Source organism: Festucalex cinctus, chromosome 1 (genome assembly GCF_051991245.1).
Source record: "Festucalex cinctus isolate MCC-2025b chromosome 1, RoL_Fcin_1.0, whole genome shotgun sequence".
NCBI lineage: Eukaryota > Metazoa > Chordata > Actinopteri > Syngnathiformes > Syngnathidae > Festucalex > Festucalex cinctus.
In genome coordinates, this window is record NC_135411.1 from 28,457,160 (window position 1) to 28,476,557 (window position 19,398).

The following is a 19,398-nucleotide window of genomic DNA, read 5'->3' on the forward strand; positions in this document are numbered from 1 at the left end:
TGAGAAAATTTTTTGGAAACAAATGTGTGGAACATGCACCTAAACTAAACACTGAAATGCAACATACTGATTTGGCCTTATTTTGAGATCCAAACTCAAATCTTAGATTTGGACTCTACGGACCAATTGTGACTCTTGTTGATGACGTCATCATTTCTGCCTCAGTGTAAAAATGACTTTGCACATCCGATGGCAGAATTAGAGGGGCTGCCAGCTGAACACTAACCAATCCTGCCGGCTTTCCTGGCTGCTCAGGAACTACTACCAAGTTGACTTGCTCCCCACTAGCTAATGTGCTGCGGCTGGCTAGCTGGTGCGGCTAAACACTTCTTCCAAGATATGGAACCTCTTTTGAAATTCACTAATTCTTCCCTCCATAGCGATGATTAAGCTACAGATCTGACAAGTACCATTATTACTAATTGAGGATGAGGAGTAACTAAGTAAGGATGTGACACAACAAGCAAAGGAGAGAACAGGAGATTATGGAGAAACCATGTTAACCGCTAAGGGTGAAACGAGTTTAGTTTTTATTAAGTTTTCAAGCTTAATTGAGTCATTGATAAAAAATAATAATAATAATCTAAAAAAAAAAATTCTGCCTGCAAGGGATACTTGACTCATTTAACCATTTTCAGCAGTAATAAGTTAATATATTGTCTATAATTAATTTGATAACGTCATTTTTCATATGCAATTAATACCTCTAAAAACATATACTTGCTGGCAACTAAAAATTACATCACGGGTGCTTCGAGCTCAGCTAACAACTAATCATGGATCAGTTTGTGTACGTCACATGACGTAGCGATGTAGAGTGGCAAACAAGAGGGAAATCTTCCCAGAAGGTTCCGGAACATTAAGCCTGGTTCACACATAAAGAGAGTCAGGCTGTTTTTGTCCCGATATTGCCCCTTCCCGACCAAGGACGTCAAACGCCCGACAATCTTTTGTCTTATACGATTATCTTATAAGATTATATGTGAGATGTGTTAAGAGTGGATTTTTTTTTTCTTTTATTTTTTAAATGCTTTTATTCATTCCAAAACTTTTCCATGGAGGACCAGCTCGTGGGAGAAGTAGTCCGCAAACCACCATCATTACTTCCAGGTCATCGGGTTTGTTGTCTTCCGTGGTGTGTGTCTCGTCTTACAGAAAAAAAAAGTATTATTTTATTTTTTTTATTTTTTTCCCCCTTCCGGTTTTGATTAGATCATGTATAAACACGTGAGAGGTCTCTCACGGAGGACTGGAATCATGACCAGTGTAGAGATGATAATCTTTATGTTCGTGAGGGAGCTGTGATGAGATTATCTGCACACCTTACACACACAATACGATCAAAGCTGTTAAATGCCCGATTTTTTATCTTCATGTGTGGCATCTGACAAAGATAAAAATCTTTTAAGATTTGAAATATCCTTATATGTGAGCCAGGATTTAGAAAAAAAAAGGTATGACTGACCCGTATGGGCTCCTCTTGTGTCGGATCATCTCCTTCTGTCCTTCCATTAGCCACAGGAGGATCTTCTGCTTCTTCTCCATGTCTTCCACAGGGGCAGCTGCTTCCTCCCCACGCGTAAACACTCGTCGACACTGCGCACCACCTTTGCTCCTGCACGACAGCACAATCTCATGTGAGGATTGAGGAAGAAGACGGCATCACATACTTTGCTTAACTCATTCACTCCCAGCCATTTTCACAGAAACAATCCCGTACGCTCCCGGCTGTTTTACTGGATTTTGACTGATTTTGCAAGGCCCACAGAATATTGTGTTCAATTGCTATAAAAGCATGGGACCTACCAAAAGAAAGATTAAAGTCTCTTCTTTCACCAGGAAAAAAAGTATGTTTCTATCTGTTTCAGTTTTGCAGCAATTAGCATTAGAAGAGAGCTAGGTTTCATCAGTTTTCACAAATCTATTTAAAAATGTAATTGAGCATTTTTTCAAGATGGCCCTGGTTGATCTCCTTTGCTCTGCTGCCACCTGCTGGCCGTTTGTGTAATAACTATCATTTCTGCAACCGTTCTTTGCAGTTGAGAGGCTGCATCAATGCCTTCTGTATGCTCTTGCATAAAAATAAAAAATAAAACACAAAAAAAACATATAAATACGTCTTTGGGACACTTAAAACATTTAAAACAATAAGACATTTTTACACGTTATTGGGAGCAAATGAGTTAATAAACGTACCCGTGGGTCGCATGCTCCATATTTGTGGATCCGATGCCCCAAGCAGACTCTGGCTGGTGTGTGTGATGCTTGCAGTGGTGACCCGACTCTCCCTTGAAAGTGTGCCTGGACGGATGTTTGCTCTGAGCCCCACAGGGTGGCGCCGTCCCTTTAAAAGCGTCCGGTGAGTGGGACTTGGGAGAATGACGGCCCATTCCCGGCGACTGGCAGCCCGGCGTTTTCATGACGCGTTGGACGTGCTCGTCTAGGATGCTCTCGGGATTCTCCTCGTGTGCGTCTCTCAGGAACGGAACGTAGTAGTCAGCGTAGTTCAGTGGGTGAACACTAGTGGGGAAGCCTTCATCGCCTTCCTCTTCCTTTGTGGGGAAATGTACACTTAAAAGGAGTTCACCAACAGTCACTTGCACTAATTCATCCATCCATTTTCTTGACCGCTTATTCCTCACAAGGGTCGCGGGGGTTGCTGGCGCCTATCTCAGCTGACTCTGGGCAGTAGGCAGGGGACACCCTGGACTGGTTGCCAGCCAATCGCAGGGCACACAGAGACGAACAACCACTCACACTCACAAACACACTTAGGGACAATTTGGAGCGCCCAATTAACCTGCCATGCATGTCTTTGGAATGTGGGAGGAGACCGGAGTACCCAGAGAAGACCCACGCAGGCACGGGGAGAACATGCAAACTCCACCTAGGAAGGCCGGAGCCTGGACTCGAACCAGAGTCCTCAGAACTGGGAGGCGGACGTGCTAACCACTCGACCACCGTGCCGCCCCACTTGCACTAATTTATTATTATTATTTTTTTACATTTAAAAAATTCCTCACTTCACTGATACTTGTACATAATATTACTGTGCCTTATTGCTATTTGAAAAGCATAATTGAGTCACATAGGTTTTATATTAGTTTTTTTCCCTCTTCCCTAATGTATTCTTGATATCAAACTTAAGAGTTTTACACCAATTCCGTTGTAGCTGCACCATGCAGGGCATTGTATTGTATTCTTTTCTCAAATCAGGACAGTCACATAAGCCTCAATGGGTGAGATCGAGCCATTTCCTTCACAAGATGGCAGCATTTCATCACCAGTTAAAACATATCACAAGTCTACCACAAACAAACCCATCATGATCTAGACTTGGGGGTCAGTCCATGCATAGTGTTTTTATGATCCTTGCAAATGTGCCCAGATTTGCCAGCAATGACAACTAGATTGATATGCAGGCACAAATGCAGAAAAGGCACAGGATCATCCACGGTAAGAAACTTTATCATACGTGTTGTTTATTTTATTTATTTCAAGGTGACAAACTTTTGAGTTTGAGAAGAAATTGACAGCAGCAAAAATGCTAACGCTGCAGCTAAGTGGAGACTGTGTAATATAATCCAGTCCATGGTGAGCTAACACTAGTGTTTCTTTTTTTGACATTTTGAGGAGACAAAATTAATTCGATAGGAAACTGAGGCCATCAAGCAAGTGGAGACTATGGCGAATCATTCAGAACTAGGGCTCCTCATCCAAGGTATGCTAACAAACATTAACATGTTTATTTTTATCAGTACTGGGTGAAAACGGGGCGCTGCAGCCAAGACTGTGCCATAAAATTGACAGATGTTTATTTTGAACGCACAGTAATAAAGCAGGAACTCAAAAACAAAACAACAATATAAAATACAAATATCTTAAATAAAAACATGTGGGGCCTACTACTAGTCCCAAAAGGATTAGGAAGAAGTCAAACTTATCCTGCCCCTTCACCATTACCTAAGATAAACTAGACTAAGTGCAATTTCTGGAGAAATTGCGTGGAAATGCTGAAAGCCGAATGCTAATAGCTGAATGCTAAGCTGAATGCTTATTAAGTAAATTGAAAGATAAATTATGTGAAAATTATAAAGTTTTAATTGAAGTTTAAAGATAAATGAATAAAAACAAAATTTTAACGGAAATCTGTCTAAAGTGGGATTGAATAATTTCAGAGAAATTATAATCCATTTACTGATACGACAGTCAGTTGGTATCGAACCATCGAATGTACTAAAATGGTACGCTGTGGGGGAGGCAAAAATTACTGCGATAACTTGCCTTGTTCTGATTCATGGCTAATGGTGTATTTATTTTGAAAAGTGTCATCTGAAACAGCAAGCCAACATGCATTTAATCATTTCAGTGAAATTGCAATGCATTTCCTGATATGATAGTCAGTTGGTATACATTTATATCACTAAGCATAATTGCCATGGATATATTTACAATGTACAGTCAGAGGTGGGATTCGAACCCGGGACCTCCTGGTTACCGGGCAACGCACTTAACCAATTTTGCCACTAAGCAGTATGAGAGAGCTGGTAATGATGATCAGTTGTTTGTATGGAAGTGGGTGTGGAAAGTGGGACTTACAAAAAGTTTAATGTCATTCACATTGAAAACGAATGGGGAAAAGTTGATATTTAACGTTAAATTCTGTGAGTACTGTAAGTCATGTGGAATCAAACGATATATACCCCGGAAGGCGTGAATTTTTTCATCAACTTGAAATTTGAACGGTGTAAATCGGAAGTATTATGTGGGAGTTGTTTTTTCGGCAAAAAAAAAGTGAGGAGAATAAAAATCCGAATAACATATGTGGGATGCTTTCAGCGTTCCCACAATTAATCAAAAATTGCATACCAAAATACACGTCGATACCCAAAATAAATATACACATCAAATTAATGTAGCATCCATTGAGACCAATGCATGTTTATTTTTCATCATTATAAAAGACATATTGAGACTGAGGGCAAAGAGGAGTACGGTATGTGGAATGTAATATTGTAGAATCCAAGGCTATGGCACCAGTTAGTGTGTGTGTTCACTCACTTCTTCTCTTCAGTTAGATCCAAAGAAAACCAAACGCTTGGCTCCGCGTACTGAGGCACATTTCACTGGCACTCAAGTGACATCAAACGGCTGCCACGCTGTTCCCGGCTTACAAGCGCAGGTGCTCCATCTGATTGGTGCACAAAGCCAGATCGCCAACAGGCCGAAGAGAGAACTCGCCAAGCGATTCATGCCATGCTGTTATTTATTTATTTTTTAGCCCACTCCTAATAGCTGGCCTCATTAAATTCATTGAAGTCTCCTTTGAAAACTTTAAACACACACTGAGTGATGCCTCTAGCACAGCACGGGTAAACTACGATGAAATGCTATATCGGTTTAAACGCTTGCCTTAAGAGACGTCCTCTCACTGAATGCACAACTCACAAGGCGTCCTATTGTGTGTATGGCATTCACGTGTGAAGACAAATGAACCAAACAGAGGGCTTGCAGCTGATTCAGTACATAAGAATGGAACAGACATACCAGTCGCAACCTCTTGAGTCGCTCCTCGGTCTCCCTCTCTCTCAGGACGTCCTCCAGACGGAGGATCAGGTCGGCAGCGAAGCGCTCCGGCGCCACGTGGATGTCTTTCGGAACCCTGCTGGTGCGCTGGAAAGGAGGAGGTTGGAGACATTGCAACCTTTTTAGTTCATAACCTTCTGCAGGATTGTGCAAAAAGACAAGATGTTTCCTATGAATTTTTAATCGCAGTGGTCCGGAAAGCCTTTGAAATCAATAGTGTTCTTACTTTGAAAGAAATACTCGCGTTGGGAAGAATAACAAGGAACATAGTGCAAGAATTCAACAAATTGCATCCCTTGGGTTAGACATCATTAGGTGAAAATACCAACAGGTGTAACACTAACTGGGAAGGGTGAGGCCAGCAAGAAAATGGAGGATCGTATCAAATTGGAGACTGTGGAGTATAATACGACAGCATTCACAACATTAGCATGTGCTTACTTTTGTCATTTCTAGGAGACCTTTTTTTGTATTTGAGAGGTAATTGAGGGAAGTGAGAAAACCTGGCAGCAAAATGGAGACTGTATTTATCAATATCCCCAAATGACAGCAGTTCAATTAACGTACTGTGTCACTCTCTAGGGCAAATCAACAACTGGAAGAACCAAACTTTTCTTCAACTAAATGAAAACAAAACGGAGGTACCGTAATTATTTTAGCTAATAAAGAAAAGAGGATTGCTGTTAGAAAACAGCTTGAGTCACCGTCTTTAGAAACCAAAGACTAAGTTTGAAATCTTGGGGTGTTAATAGATTCAGACCTGGCTTTCAGCAACCATATCAAATTAAACTCTAAAACGGCTTTTTACCAGCTGAAAAACATCTCCAGACTTTAGGACTGCATGCTTCAAGCAGACCAAGAGAAGCTTTCCCATACTTTTATCTCCAGCAGACTCCATTACTGTAACCGTCTTCTCACTGGACCCTCTCAAAAGAAGCAAACATGATGAAGCTGCTCACAAATGGAATAAGCTGCCAACAGAATTAAGGCCCGAGTGTAAATGTTTTTAAATCCAGGTTAAAAAAAAGCTTTGCTTTTTTCACATAACTTTGATCAAGGTCTTTTAAACATTTTTAAAATCATGTTTGTTTGTTTGTAACTTCCTTACACTACGTTTTTAACTCTGACCGCCAAAAACGTTTAATAACGTAGTAAAATCACGATGTATGCCGCCATAAACATTAAATGACGTCAACTATGTTTTATTTTATTATTATTATTTTTTAATCAATGGCCAGTGCACCGTCTAAGTGCAGCGCTGCCGGGTCAAAGAATTGTGAAACCAAAAACACCCACTAACTACGGCCAGCAGATGGCAGCATTGTATCCCTTTTCAATGGGCTGCTGGCGTATGGAATTACAATGAAACATGAAAGAACGAAACTGATGAAATCTGATGAAATAGAACATTTTCAAGGATGACGTGACTGATCAAAGCCTTTGTCACTTTAAACCCAATGCACACAGAGCATCACTAAACAAAAGATTAGTGTCAAAGTCGCTGTTGTGGAGAAAATGTATCTTTTCACAAAAAGCTTGTTTTCTCCTTAGTTTTCTATTTTCACTCAAATTACCTATTTTCAAATGGTGATTGCTAAAGAACGGAGTATGGTAGAAACATTTTTGGGGGGTTTTAATGAAAGAATGGAACGCAATCTTTCATGTGGTACCCACGTTGTATATGTATTAAAAGAACACAATATTCTGTATGTCTTGAAAGATGAGTTAAAATGCTCAAAATCGGCTGGCACTGAGGGTTTTTTGATAACATGTAGCAGTAAAACAGTTAAAAGTTTGCTGTCTAATGTTTTAACATTGTCAATGTATGTTCTTTCAGTAAATTTTGTAACGTACTTTTGTTTTCTCTTCTTTGCTCTGAATGTTGTTAACTGTGTTTGTTGATGCTTGTAGGTGTTGTCCTTCCTTGTGTACAGCACATTGAGTTGAAATGTGCTATACAAATAAACTTGCCTTGCCTTATAGTGTAGAGTATCATACAGCAATATCCACAGTTAAGGCACAGTGTCCAGGATGGAGCTAACATTGTATATTACTTTTTGTAATTTCAAGGACACAAAGATTATTTGAGAGGAAAGTGAGGGGCAGTGAGAAACTGCAGCGCTGCAGCAAAGTGGAGACTGTGGAGTATCACATAGCAGCACACAAAAAGGAATACGGTCCAGGACAACGTTAACAGGGTGTATTACATTTTTATCATTTTAGGATGACATTAAATTCAAGAGGAAAATGAGGACAGCAAAAAAAAAAAAAAAAAGTGCTGCAGCAAAGTGGAGACTGGAGTATAATCCTACAATAGTAGTAGTGTTTCTTAAAATGGAAGATTTTACATTCCTCATATCAGTTAATTCATGGCGACTTCATTAGGAGGACACATGAGAGAGGATTAGCGCTGTAAAAATGTAGTCAATTCACGCCACCTCCCGATTGGTCGGCCTAATTAGGGCTGGCGAGAGGCAGCCTCAGCTGCACGGGGGAGGCACCTGGCTGTCACGGGGGAGCCTTTTCGTCTGCTTGGGCACAGCTTCCGAAAAAGCAAGGAGCTTACACGTTTAGACAGCCTTCTCTTCACCACTATTCTTACACTCCCTCCCAGGCCTCACAGCACACACACGTTAAATATGCACCATCTCCAGGGGTGCACGTGAAGAGAGACAAATACGGCAGAGACAGACAGTTGAAAGGAACCTAGAGGGAAATGAGATGGAGGAGGGGGTAACCCATGAATAACTCACAGGGATGAGAGGCAGCGGCACGCGCCCGTTTGCTCGAGCGCTCTCGTGCATCTCCCGCCGATGAGGTTTGTGGTATCCGTAGGGCGGGATGCCATCTCTGGAATAAACAAAAACAACATTTCAGAAATATTCGCAGAAATAAACAACACTTGAAGTTGATGGCGTACAAAAGAAAAAAACAACAACAATGTTGAACAATAAAATAAACAATACATACATGCTGCTGTCGGTGAGGGAAAGTGTGTCAGCGTCGCTGGACATACTCTGCTGCTCACTGTCGTTGGCGCTGGTGGCCGGAGCCAATGCATGACCGGCGTTGGCATAGTAGCGGTCGGCTGGCTCCCGACCAGGTGTATGCCTAGACGAAAGACACAAATTAAGGTGTACCTCAAGGTTCATTGCAAAGTACAAATAATTTAGAGGCAAATTTTCCTGTGTGTAAATCAGAAAACATGCGCAGCTGTGCACTTTTCTGACTTTGTGCATTCTCTGGTCAAGTCAGAACTGTCATTTTCAGCCTCTGAAAATAATGGCCTAGGTAATATTTTAACCATATAAATATATATGTTGTCTTAAACATCTCGGGATGAAGGCCACTTTTTTTTAAGTTCATTTAAAAGGACAATGTCATTAAAAGATGACTGCACCTGATTTGGGATTATGCCAGGGATGGCCAAGTTCGGTTCTCGAGAGCCACTATCCAGCCTGTTTTCCATGTCTCCCTCCTTCAGCGCAGCTGAATCTAATGATCAGCTCATCAGCAAGCTTTGCAGAAGCCTGATAACAATTGTGATCCTAAATCAAAACGGGCTGGATTGTGGCTTTCGAGGACCGAATTTGACCATCCCTGCACTATGCTAATTTTCAACTGTAGTCCCCAAAGAATAAAATTACAGAACAAAGTTAAAATTACATACACGCAACATACAAATACAGATTACAAAAGTGCTGTGTCATCAAATTACAAGTCTTGAAGAGCTGAGTTATAAAATGCAACAGTATTTAAAAATCTATAACCAACATAAAATACACAACCAAGTGAAACAGTGGTCATAGCAGTAGCAGCAATTGTATCCATCATCTTTAGTTGAATAGATCATTCAATCAAACCCCTGAAATGAAATGATGAATCAGAATGTCTCCACTTTTTTAAAAAATACCGGTAAAAATAAAAAAAATAAATAACATGGACAATTATTTTAGGAGGCTGACGATATGATGTGTTTTACAACTTTTCCCATCTTCAGATACATGGACATCATGATGCAGTGTAGATGTTTTTCCGCATATAATCAATTATTGGATAATCACTGTATTGTGAAATAAATAGCAAACACATTTTTCTAGGTTTGAGGGAGAATGGAAAAGGTGCGGATGTAAATGTTGCAGTAATATACAGAGGTGGGCATCGTATCGTCATTAACTGGAATTGATGACTGGTGAAAGTGCCCACCTTTCAGTGAAAGCGTGATCATGCGAAGCCTTGAAAAAATGCACATGACTAAGCACGAGTAAAGCAAGATTACTTCTGTCGATTGCGGTGAGTACACTTTCTCAATCCGTGTTGTGAGGCTTTGCATTACCAAACTAAACTTTCGCTGAAAGTGCTGAAGCACACGCCAAAAGGTGGGCACTACTATCAATCATAAATTCCAGTCAATGACGATGCCCACCTCTGGTAATATACAGCTCAGTATCAATACTTAACCAGACAGTCATAAATTCGCTATTCATACCACTCAGGGTAAAGCAATAACTCCTGTATATAACATACTAAACCTACATACTAAGATTGAATGAGTATCTCACTTGGGATATCTTTCAATTAGTATTGATGAATGTGTGTCTTTCATGTATATTTAGGCGACTGAATTTTTGCACCTACTTGTAAATAAACAAGGGGTGTTTCAGGTACCAACACGACCGCTGTTTGTTCTTTTTACCAGTAAGAAACATCAACTAATCATAAGCAACCATAACACCTGTGGAATATTCTCTCCTTTCCACTTGTTGAATACCTTTGAATTTATAAACTGAACTTTGTAGTCTAGTTAGTCAAAGGTTTTCAGTTCAATACAAACATTGGTAGCCATCAGTCTGCTCCAGTGGTAACTACAGTAAGTAACACCAAATTTTAATAAGCCAAGTGTTGCACATTGAACAGCTCAAGACATTTATTTGACATCACTCACATTCCGTGCTTGGCGTTGCCGAGAATACTTCTGACAACTCTTCCCGCACATGAATTATAGATGTTCGGCATCGTCTTTTTTTATTCACATTGGAAGTCCCTAAAGCATTCGATCCTGTTTAGAATGCACAAGCTCCCAGAAAAAAAGAAAGGCTCAATGAGAAACCTTTGCAACCAGCTAATTCCTTCAGCTTCCATGGCCCTAATAATGGAAATGTATGCAACAAGCAGAGTACAGAGCACGAAATAAGGGGCATAAGGGAATTACGAAAGAAAAAAGGTGATGTTTACAGAAAGGCCTAAAGGTCAATAGAGAGAGCCTTTTTGTACAAAGCCTAGATGATTGATTTTTGAACTAGTGCTCGGAGATCGCACCTTTATAGGCCAACCTGTGTCTCCATTATTATTTATACATCACAGAAGTGTGGATGGCCATGGCTGAAACAGAAGCAGCAATGAGACGTGCAGGCCTATTTTTTCTCTTGCACACTTCCCTGAGATTTCAAACACTATCAATATTGATCACCAGCATTCGCCTTTGGTTGTGTTCTTCGCACAAGTCTGCTGCTGGATTGTGTCTCAGTGCACCCACTTTGCTAGCTTTCAACTTTCTTGTGTGAGTCAGTCTCTTACTAGTACAAACACTATCAATCATTTATTTTAGACGTTAGTCGTGGTCTGTTTTTACAGTTAGAGGGTATATTGTCTTGTCATTGCAAAGGTTTTGTACACTTGACTCTTGCAGCTCAGGAACATACCTGTCAAGGGAATCTGTGAGAATCACAACAGATTGAACACCACTCAAACTCAAACAACGGAGAATGAGGTTCACATCCTTATGTACTACTTGCCATGAGGACACTTACTTGAGACGGAGGGTGGAAACTTGAGGTGCAAAAATTAATTATAACTTGACAACCAATCAGTTATCAAATCGATCGACAACTATTTTTTTTTTTAATAATTGAATGTTTCAGTGCCATATTGTTTAGCTCACAATTGTCCCAATTCTCTTATTTCAGCCTCAAAAATAAATATGGTAAAACCCCCTCTATCCCGGGTGACCTGATGTTGTTTTGTTTTGTTTTGTTTTTTAAACAATTTTGACAAGTGTTATTGTTGTATTTTCGCCTTTTGCCAGCACACCGCCGGGGGGAGCTGATTTGCCTAGGCAAGCTATAAGTGTCACTGCACATGCGCTCAGGGCCAGTTTGCCGAGGCATACTAAATTAATGAAATAAATTAGCAAAATGGACTTTGACTATGTCATATAATGGTCAAATGTTGGATAAATAAAGAAACACACTGGCTGCTAGGGGTGTTAAAAAAAAATCGATTCGGCGATATATCGCGATACTACATCGCGCGATTCTCGAATCGATTCAATAAAAAAAAAATGATTTTTTTTTTTTTTTTTTTTTTTTTTTTAAGAGCTCAGAATTGTTCATTCGGTAGTCTTACCGATTCAACGTCTTATCATCATTGCCTTTTTTTTTTTGTGTGTGTGTGTGTGTGAATCGATTTTTAAACTTCCATTTTTAATGGAAAAATATTCAACAAAACGTCTGACTTCGGGTTCGGGTTCACACCTTGAGCATGGAAGAATGTTATATGAACGGAACATTAAGCCTTAATATTTTATTTTAATGCTGTTCAAACATGAAACAGATTACAACCTCTATAAGACTGAAATTTCAGATAAATAAATAATACATTTTCATATAAATCTTACACTCTACAAGCTTACTGATTAGTATTTTCTAAATTTGAATGAAAAAAAATCGCAACAATCGACTTATAAATTCGGATCGGGATTAATCGGTATCGAATCGAATCGTGACCTGTGAATCGTGATACGAATCGAATCGTCAGGTACTAGGCAATTCACACCCCTACTGGCTGCGTGTTCATTTATGAAACACAGCCTAACTCGATGCAACAGCCTGTCAAGATGAGCTGATGGTAACAGTATGCACATGCACAGACACATCAGTCAGTGCCGTTCAGCAAGCAGCTTATTTCGGCAGTACATGGGCATTGTTTTGCATTTAAATCCTGCGTGTCACGATAAAATAGGCAGCTAATAAGAGCGCCCCTTTCCCAAACTTTACGACTGTACGTAGATACTCATCATGATAATGTCAGAAGAGGCCATCCATGTGGAAGGTGTGTGAACATGTTAATGCAGAGTTGTACTGCAGTGTTCAAGTTCAACATATGACAAGTTTGTCAATGTTTTACAAAGGAGACACCTTTACTTCGGCTTTGAAACATGAATATACTATTATCATGGCAGCTTATCATCATCATTGTCATCTTTGCTGGTGTGAGTAAACAAGTATTTAATTTTTCCTGTGCAATATTTTTGTGTTATTCATTAGCTTTCCCTCTTAAAATATTGTGTTTGCATCTTTTTACAAGTGTATTTGAATAAATTTTACGTGCCATAAATACTACAATAACATGCCTAGGGTGTATTTCTATATTGCAGAATTCACTTATTGCTGGGATGTTGTGGAACATAAATGGAGGGGGGCTTTACTGTGAAAGCAGACTGGTTAACTTTGTGTTTAATCAGAATAGTCTGAGCCTGAACTGCGGTGCCCTGAAGAAAGCTTTGATAAACAATATTGATATTATGGAGAAGGCAGACCAAGAAAACAAACCAAATCCAGAAGATAAGCAGCACACTGTATTTAGAGCATGTCAGCAGTAGCAGACTTAAGCCAAAGTGGCAGCAAAAAGAAGCTGCCTCTCTAACTTACAAAAAGTGAAAGCTCCCCTGCAGCCTCCTCATCAGCCCAACATAAGTACTTGGAATTCTTCATGCACCATCTGCCTCTTATCTCCCGCTACACACATTTCATCTCGCATTTCGGGCAGCTCTGGAGGTGGCGGGAGGGGAGGGGTTTACTTCCAATTCAGCACTTTGCAGAGGAAAGCTTGGGGGAAAATAATGAAGCTGTGAGGAGTTACCTGTACTCTGCCTGGAATCTTCCTGCAGTGTGAAGTGACGACGTCTCCGTGAGCAGCCTGTGAGTGAGCCTGCTGCTGGGCGTGAGGTCACACTTGGGGGGCTCTTCCGACTCCTGGTCACATCTCCACTCCTCGTGCTCGTTTAACGTCGGCAAATAACCCGCCAGATTCTTTGTGTTACCCGAAAGTGGGCTTTGATCAGCATACTTGGGACTCTCTGCCCCTGCCTGAGCGTGTTCCAAATATAGATCCGATTTAAGGAATAAAGGATAGGTGTTCTCCTCCATTGTAGTCTGGATCTCAGTCTGAGCTTGGTCGAACATGGCCGGATCGATATGGAGCTTCATCACACAGTCTTTGATGAAAGACTTGGTCGCCGGTTTGATCTGCCTGGAAACAATACCGTTGTTGTCCAGGATGTACTTCTTGTAGATGGCTTTCGCCAGTTTTAGCCGCTTCTCATCGTTGCCCTCGCCGGTTTCCAGCTTGCGGAAGCCGCTGCATGCGAACCAGAAGTCCAACAGGTCGGCACATGCTTCCTGCTTGAGGAACGTCCTGAACAGGTGGATGCCTTCCTGGTCGTCCAGCAGCGAGTGTAGCGACTCCGCCCATCTCAGGTAAGGCGGCGTCGGAGAGGCGCTGCCCTCTGGCTCGTAGCCCAAGTCCTGGTCTGGCCGCCTGGGCGTGGCCACGGACGCCTCACATTTGAGGCTTTTGGATGGCGGCAGGCCGGAGCTGTGGCACTCAGTGAGCACCAGCTCGCCCTCTTCCCCAGGGACTGGAGGTCTGGGGGCATCCTCATTGAAGCTGCCACCCGGGTCGACCAGGAAGCCCCCGTGGTTGCTCACGCTCATAGTCCTGGCATCCAACTGGAATGTTCCCGTCGAGCCCCAACAACACGATTACTCGATCCAGATGCCTACTTACGCCACAGCAAAGCAACTCCTGCATAAGGGGGGAAAATACATCCATAAGACCCACAATACTCCATATGCATGCATCCCGTTTATATTTTACTCTGCACACTCAGCTTTTTCATGCAGTGACTCAAGTGGCCAGTTCTGAGCTGAACACTAAAATTAAAGCAAATTCAGCATAAATCCAGAGAAATGCATCAAGTTCTGAATGTTTAAATCATAACTATAGGGTGCATTTTCCAATGAAAACTGTGGAATGTGTGCATAAAAAGCAAGTGTTAAATATGAAAATGCTCACATTTTCTTATGCCTGACTCCAATGCAACAGGATGAACATGAGTTAATGTGTCTTTTTTGAACTAGCAAAAGTTTGGCACAATAGTGTATCATGATGAAAGAATCATTTGGGGTTTGGAGCATTAATTACACTGTCTGCTATTACCTCACATGGACTAAAAATGTCTCTTAATTCATTCTTGCATCACACGACATTTGCTTTTCACTTCTTCTTATTGCAGGGTCAGCTGCGGTGTTGCATGTGTCAGGATTTTAAAGGTCATTCAAGGACAAATATGTCTCATTGAGCTAATTGTAACGCAAAGATGCCAAGGAGCACTTCCCAATTGTTTCAGGGTGTGGTTTTGATTTGCATTGACAAGAGTCTCTGGTAAAGTGTGCCATGTTTGTGATGTGAGCTTTTGACACCCTTTCAGCTCGAGCTGCATTAAATATTACACAAGAAATATTGAACGCGATCGCAGGCTGCTTCAGGGCACACCCACTCTCTGTCTTGCCTCATACATGCACACTAAACAAGATTTTATGGACTGAATTAAAAGAAAACAACTGTAAATAGGGGCAACGGTTTTCAGGCGTTTGCCTGCCGTGCTGGTCAGACCAGGGAGGATATTCTATGATGCATTAATGCTGTTTGTTTGGACATAAAATGAGTGTTCTAAGGGGTGTGTTTTGGACACAAATATTCTACAGTACACCGTTCTTTCAGTGTTATAACCTACATAACTTCTCCAAGGTGGACATGGGCCAGTAAATTGACTGTTATGAAGTGGTTCTCTTCTATTCCTGGGTTCAAATCGTGCACCTTTCCTGTGTGGAGTTTGCACTGTACCCTATTATTTCATGAGTTTTCTCCGGTATGCTGGCTTCCACCAACATGCAAGTTAGCTTACAGAATTGTTCATAGGTGTAGATGATTGTCTTGTCTTTTTCTAGTCACATGATGCGATCAACACTGTTTACCCTATCGTTTGAGTATACCAGTCCGGCTGTTACAAGATTAATTTAGGGCACTATTTCATGAGCGAATTTGTTCATTATACTCTATTGGCGTATCGATATCTAAATCGGCTGCTCTTCGTTCGCAAGTTCCAACTAGCGCATTGATATTCAAATTTGTTGACCCCCCTATACAGGTGTGTCTTTTGGGGTGTGGTCCCAGCAGGTACCGTTTCATATTTGTCCTTTCGTGCTGTTATTGCTGGGCATATTTGAAAGTGAGGGAGCCTCGTCACATTCATGTCAAAAATGAACGTGAGAGCAGAGGCCAAAGTGGGGGAGGGGCGTCTCAAACAAACTGAGTGTACACAGTACACATTTCCACACACACAGACAGGGAGCCAGCAGGCCTCCAGTCGGCACACCGACAAGTGCACAACTTTGTGCCACTATTTACCCGCTGACATGTCCGCGCCGCCTCCGCCATCCGCGCGCACATAAAGTAGTCCGCGCGAGAGGCGAGACCACCGACACTTCCGCGGGCGTCGAGAGGCACACTCGGGACATTTCCACGCACAATTCTAACCGGATTTACAACGAACAGCAGAGCTAAGGCAGCGCACGCATTTAATCTCTTATCTACCTCCCTCTCACTCCCTCGCCCCTCTCCACTGACTACCGCAATCTCTCCTCCGCTGTCAACGCCAGCACCAAACAAAAGTGACAAATACTTCACCTTCTCGGCCCCGCGGAACGCAGCGGGCATCTGAACCGGAACCAGCAGGCGTCTCGGACGGTGTCATAGTTGAGGATGGCGAGAGTTTTTAAGCGTAACAAAGAGGACAGTCGGCGGCTGTCAGCCTGGCTGACTGTCTCTCTCTTCTCTTCTAATGTGTCTGCTGCAAGATGGTGCGCGGCGCCCCTATCGGCCAATGCTAGCATTGCCGCTACCCTCAACTACAGTTATACAGTCCTATGCTATTTATTTTACAGTCAGTCTTAGCTGGCTGTCTACCAGCTGTGTTGCCTTCAGAAACAGTCTAACATCATACATTACTTTTCAGGTGTTGCATTCTTCGGGGACTGTCTAAAATCTCAGTTGTCAAGATAACTACAGTCAGGTCCATACATATTGGGAAATTGCCTCCCACTTTTTGATGGACCCAAAGTAATGGAGCAATAGGATTTTCATCTGTCCCATAGCCAGTGCTAGTCGCTCATAATTTACGAGGAAACGATCTTGAGTTCATTTCAAGTGTGTTATTTGCATTTGGAATCTGTTGCTGTGACCTTTCAATATGAGATCCAAAGAGCTGTCACTATCTGTGAAGCAAGCTATCATTGGGCTGAGAACCTAAAACAAACTCAACAGTGAGATATCAAACATTAGGTTTGACCAACTCAACTGTTTGGAACATTCATAAAAAGAAAGAAACCACTAGTGAGCTAAGCAAAACCAAAAGTACCAGAAAACCATGGAACTGTGGTTGATGACTGAATAATTTTTTCCTTGGTGGGAAAACCACCTTCACAGCAGTTGGCCAGATCGAGAACACTCCCCAGAAGTTAAGTGTATGTGTGTCGAAGACAACAATCGAGGGAATCCTTCACCAGAGTCTATACAGAGGCTTCTCCACATGATGTAAATCAGTAGTGAGCATTGAAAACAGGAAGGTCAGATTAGAGTTTGCCAAACAGCATCTTTATAAAAAAAAAAAAAAAAAAAAAAAAAAAAAACAGTCATTCCAGTTCTGCAGCAACATCCTAGGTAGATCATGAGGCAACGATCAACTCGTACAAGAGTGATGGGATGGGAAGAGATGGCAGAAAGGGGGGGGGGGGAACTGTTCATGATCCAAAACATGTTATGGTGTGGGCATGTATGACTGGTTGATGATGTGACTGCTGACAAAAGCAGCAGGATGAATTCTGAAGTAGGCCACTAACTAGGCTATTTCGGGCAACATTATCTGCTTATATATTCAACCAAATGCTTCAGGACTCACTTTATGACACTTTGTAGTGTATATGAACAATGACCAGAAACACTATGAAAGCAACCAAAGATTTTTATGGTAAAGAAATGGACTGGCCAAGTCAATCACATACCCGAAACTGACTGACTTGTTCACCTGATTTGGATGCGCTCAAATTAAAGCATAAAGTCTGCAGTTAAAGCACATCCTGTTTATTTCATTTCTGATTTATTGTGATGGAGTTTAGAGTCAAAAAGATGAGAATTATGGAGATGTCCCAATATTTATGGGCCTAACTGAATATATCCATCTATATCTATCTGTCTATCCAACCATCCCCCAAGAAGAAAGCTTTCTGGTGTTGCCTTTGGGAACTATCTGATTTCCCTATGCTATCTAGCTGTCATCTATCTTTCTATCAGCGTTGACTTCAAAGACAATCTGAAATCCCAGATATTTATCTCCAGTATTTTTTATGTATTTATTTTTTTAAATCTCTGTCAGATGTTCCCTCCACCAATGCAGCCCCTTAGTCTACATACTGACTCAAATACAAGCCCCAATCCTATGTGTTTGTATTTATTTAGAAAGGAATAATCAACCAAGCAAATACAAAAAGTGTCATTTACAATGGAGTCTCATGAGGTCACATCATAAGTCTAAATAACGTTAATTAACAGCATGTTGAATTTCTCATTGTTAACCATGGTTAGTGTCTGAAGATGATTACATAGCGAGTCCGCTGATGTACAGTATTAGCATTTGCTCATAGTTAACTTCACAACAAAGAAAGACACACTTGCTTTCCTTTTAACATGGCACAACAATTTCCTGTGTTGTGCTACGCAAAGCCCACTAGGCACTTTTAATTATGTCATCAGTTGACTTTAAAGTACAAAACAGAGACGCAATGAGGCAAATATTGCCAAAGAGGCCGTCTCAGATCCCCTCTCATACCTGAAAGAGAGACGGTATGTGGCAAATATTGCCAAGGAGGCCGTCTCAGATCCGTTCTCATACCTGGCAGCTACCGAGAACTCGCACAGTTCTACTGCACCAGGGATAAATGCTGGAAGGGCATAACACATGCGGCCAAATTGATGGCGTATATGGATCAAAACGATGGTGAGCAATAGAAGGTGCAGGAATTCGTTTCACGCGGTGTCTCATCGCATCACCACAGTTGCCTGCTCAAACGGTTAAAGCGTTTTAATGCCAGAAACATGAAAGTTGAGAAAAACAGATGAACAGATACTTGCTTTAGGACTTCCATTCTCTGTACATGATCAATTATCAGTCAATCACGGGTGCACAAGTGTTGTTAGGAACGGTTTGAGGAAGGCCTGTTTTTCTGTTCCCAGTGCACAAAGCAAGATCCATCAAGACATGCTTGAATGTCTCCTCATGTCTCCTCTTTAAACTAAGCGTTGAACACAAATAGCTTCTTTTTTTTTTTTTTTATGTGACAGACCCCACAAACTGTGAGGAAAATAATCGCCATGTGCATTCATATTGTTCTTGTCATGTGTGGAGAGTAGTCAAGATGCCCAACACAGTAAATCACACACACAATGACACATCTGCAATTGATTAAAAAATAATAATAATACAAAGAAAGGTAGAATGAATAGAAGAACCTCGGCAAACTGTATGACTATCTGATAAACTCAATTGCAGCTCCCGCATCAAAAGAATTTGCAGTTGTAACATTGTGATCTGGGAGGAAATTTCACACTTAACACACACCACACCACAAAATAATC

The 19,398-nt window shown here is 41.4% G+C and overlaps 1 protein-coding gene across 3 annotated transcripts in view; it reads right to left on the reverse strand.

Annotated features, from left to right (window-relative positions):
- axin1 (axin 1) overlaps nt 1–19,398 on the reverse strand; it is a 32,338-nt gene that overhangs the window by 4,747 nt on the left and 8,193 nt on the right. For 2 of the 3 annotated variants that reach the window (XM_077527709.1, XM_077527692.1), the window contains exons 1-7: nt 16,396–16,577; nt 13,507–14,451; nt 8,557–8,697; nt 8,340–8,436; nt 5,548–5,673; nt 2,197–2,552; nt 1,466–1,615 (exon numbers count right to left, since the gene is read on the reverse strand). In XM_077527709.1, coding sequence (XP_077383835.1) covers nt 1,466–1,615; nt 2,197–2,552; nt 5,548–5,673; nt 8,340–8,436; nt 8,557–8,697; nt 13,507–14,360 — 1,724 coding nt within the window. In that variant the 5' untranslated portion in view covers nt 14,361–14,451; nt 16,396–16,577. Of the gene's footprint in view, nt 1–1,465; nt 1,616–2,196; nt 2,553–5,547; nt 5,674–8,339; nt 8,437–8,556; nt 8,698–13,506; nt 14,452–16,395; nt 16,578–19,398 lie in introns of those variants that run through there. The other variant, XM_077527700.1, reaches the window with a different exon arrangement.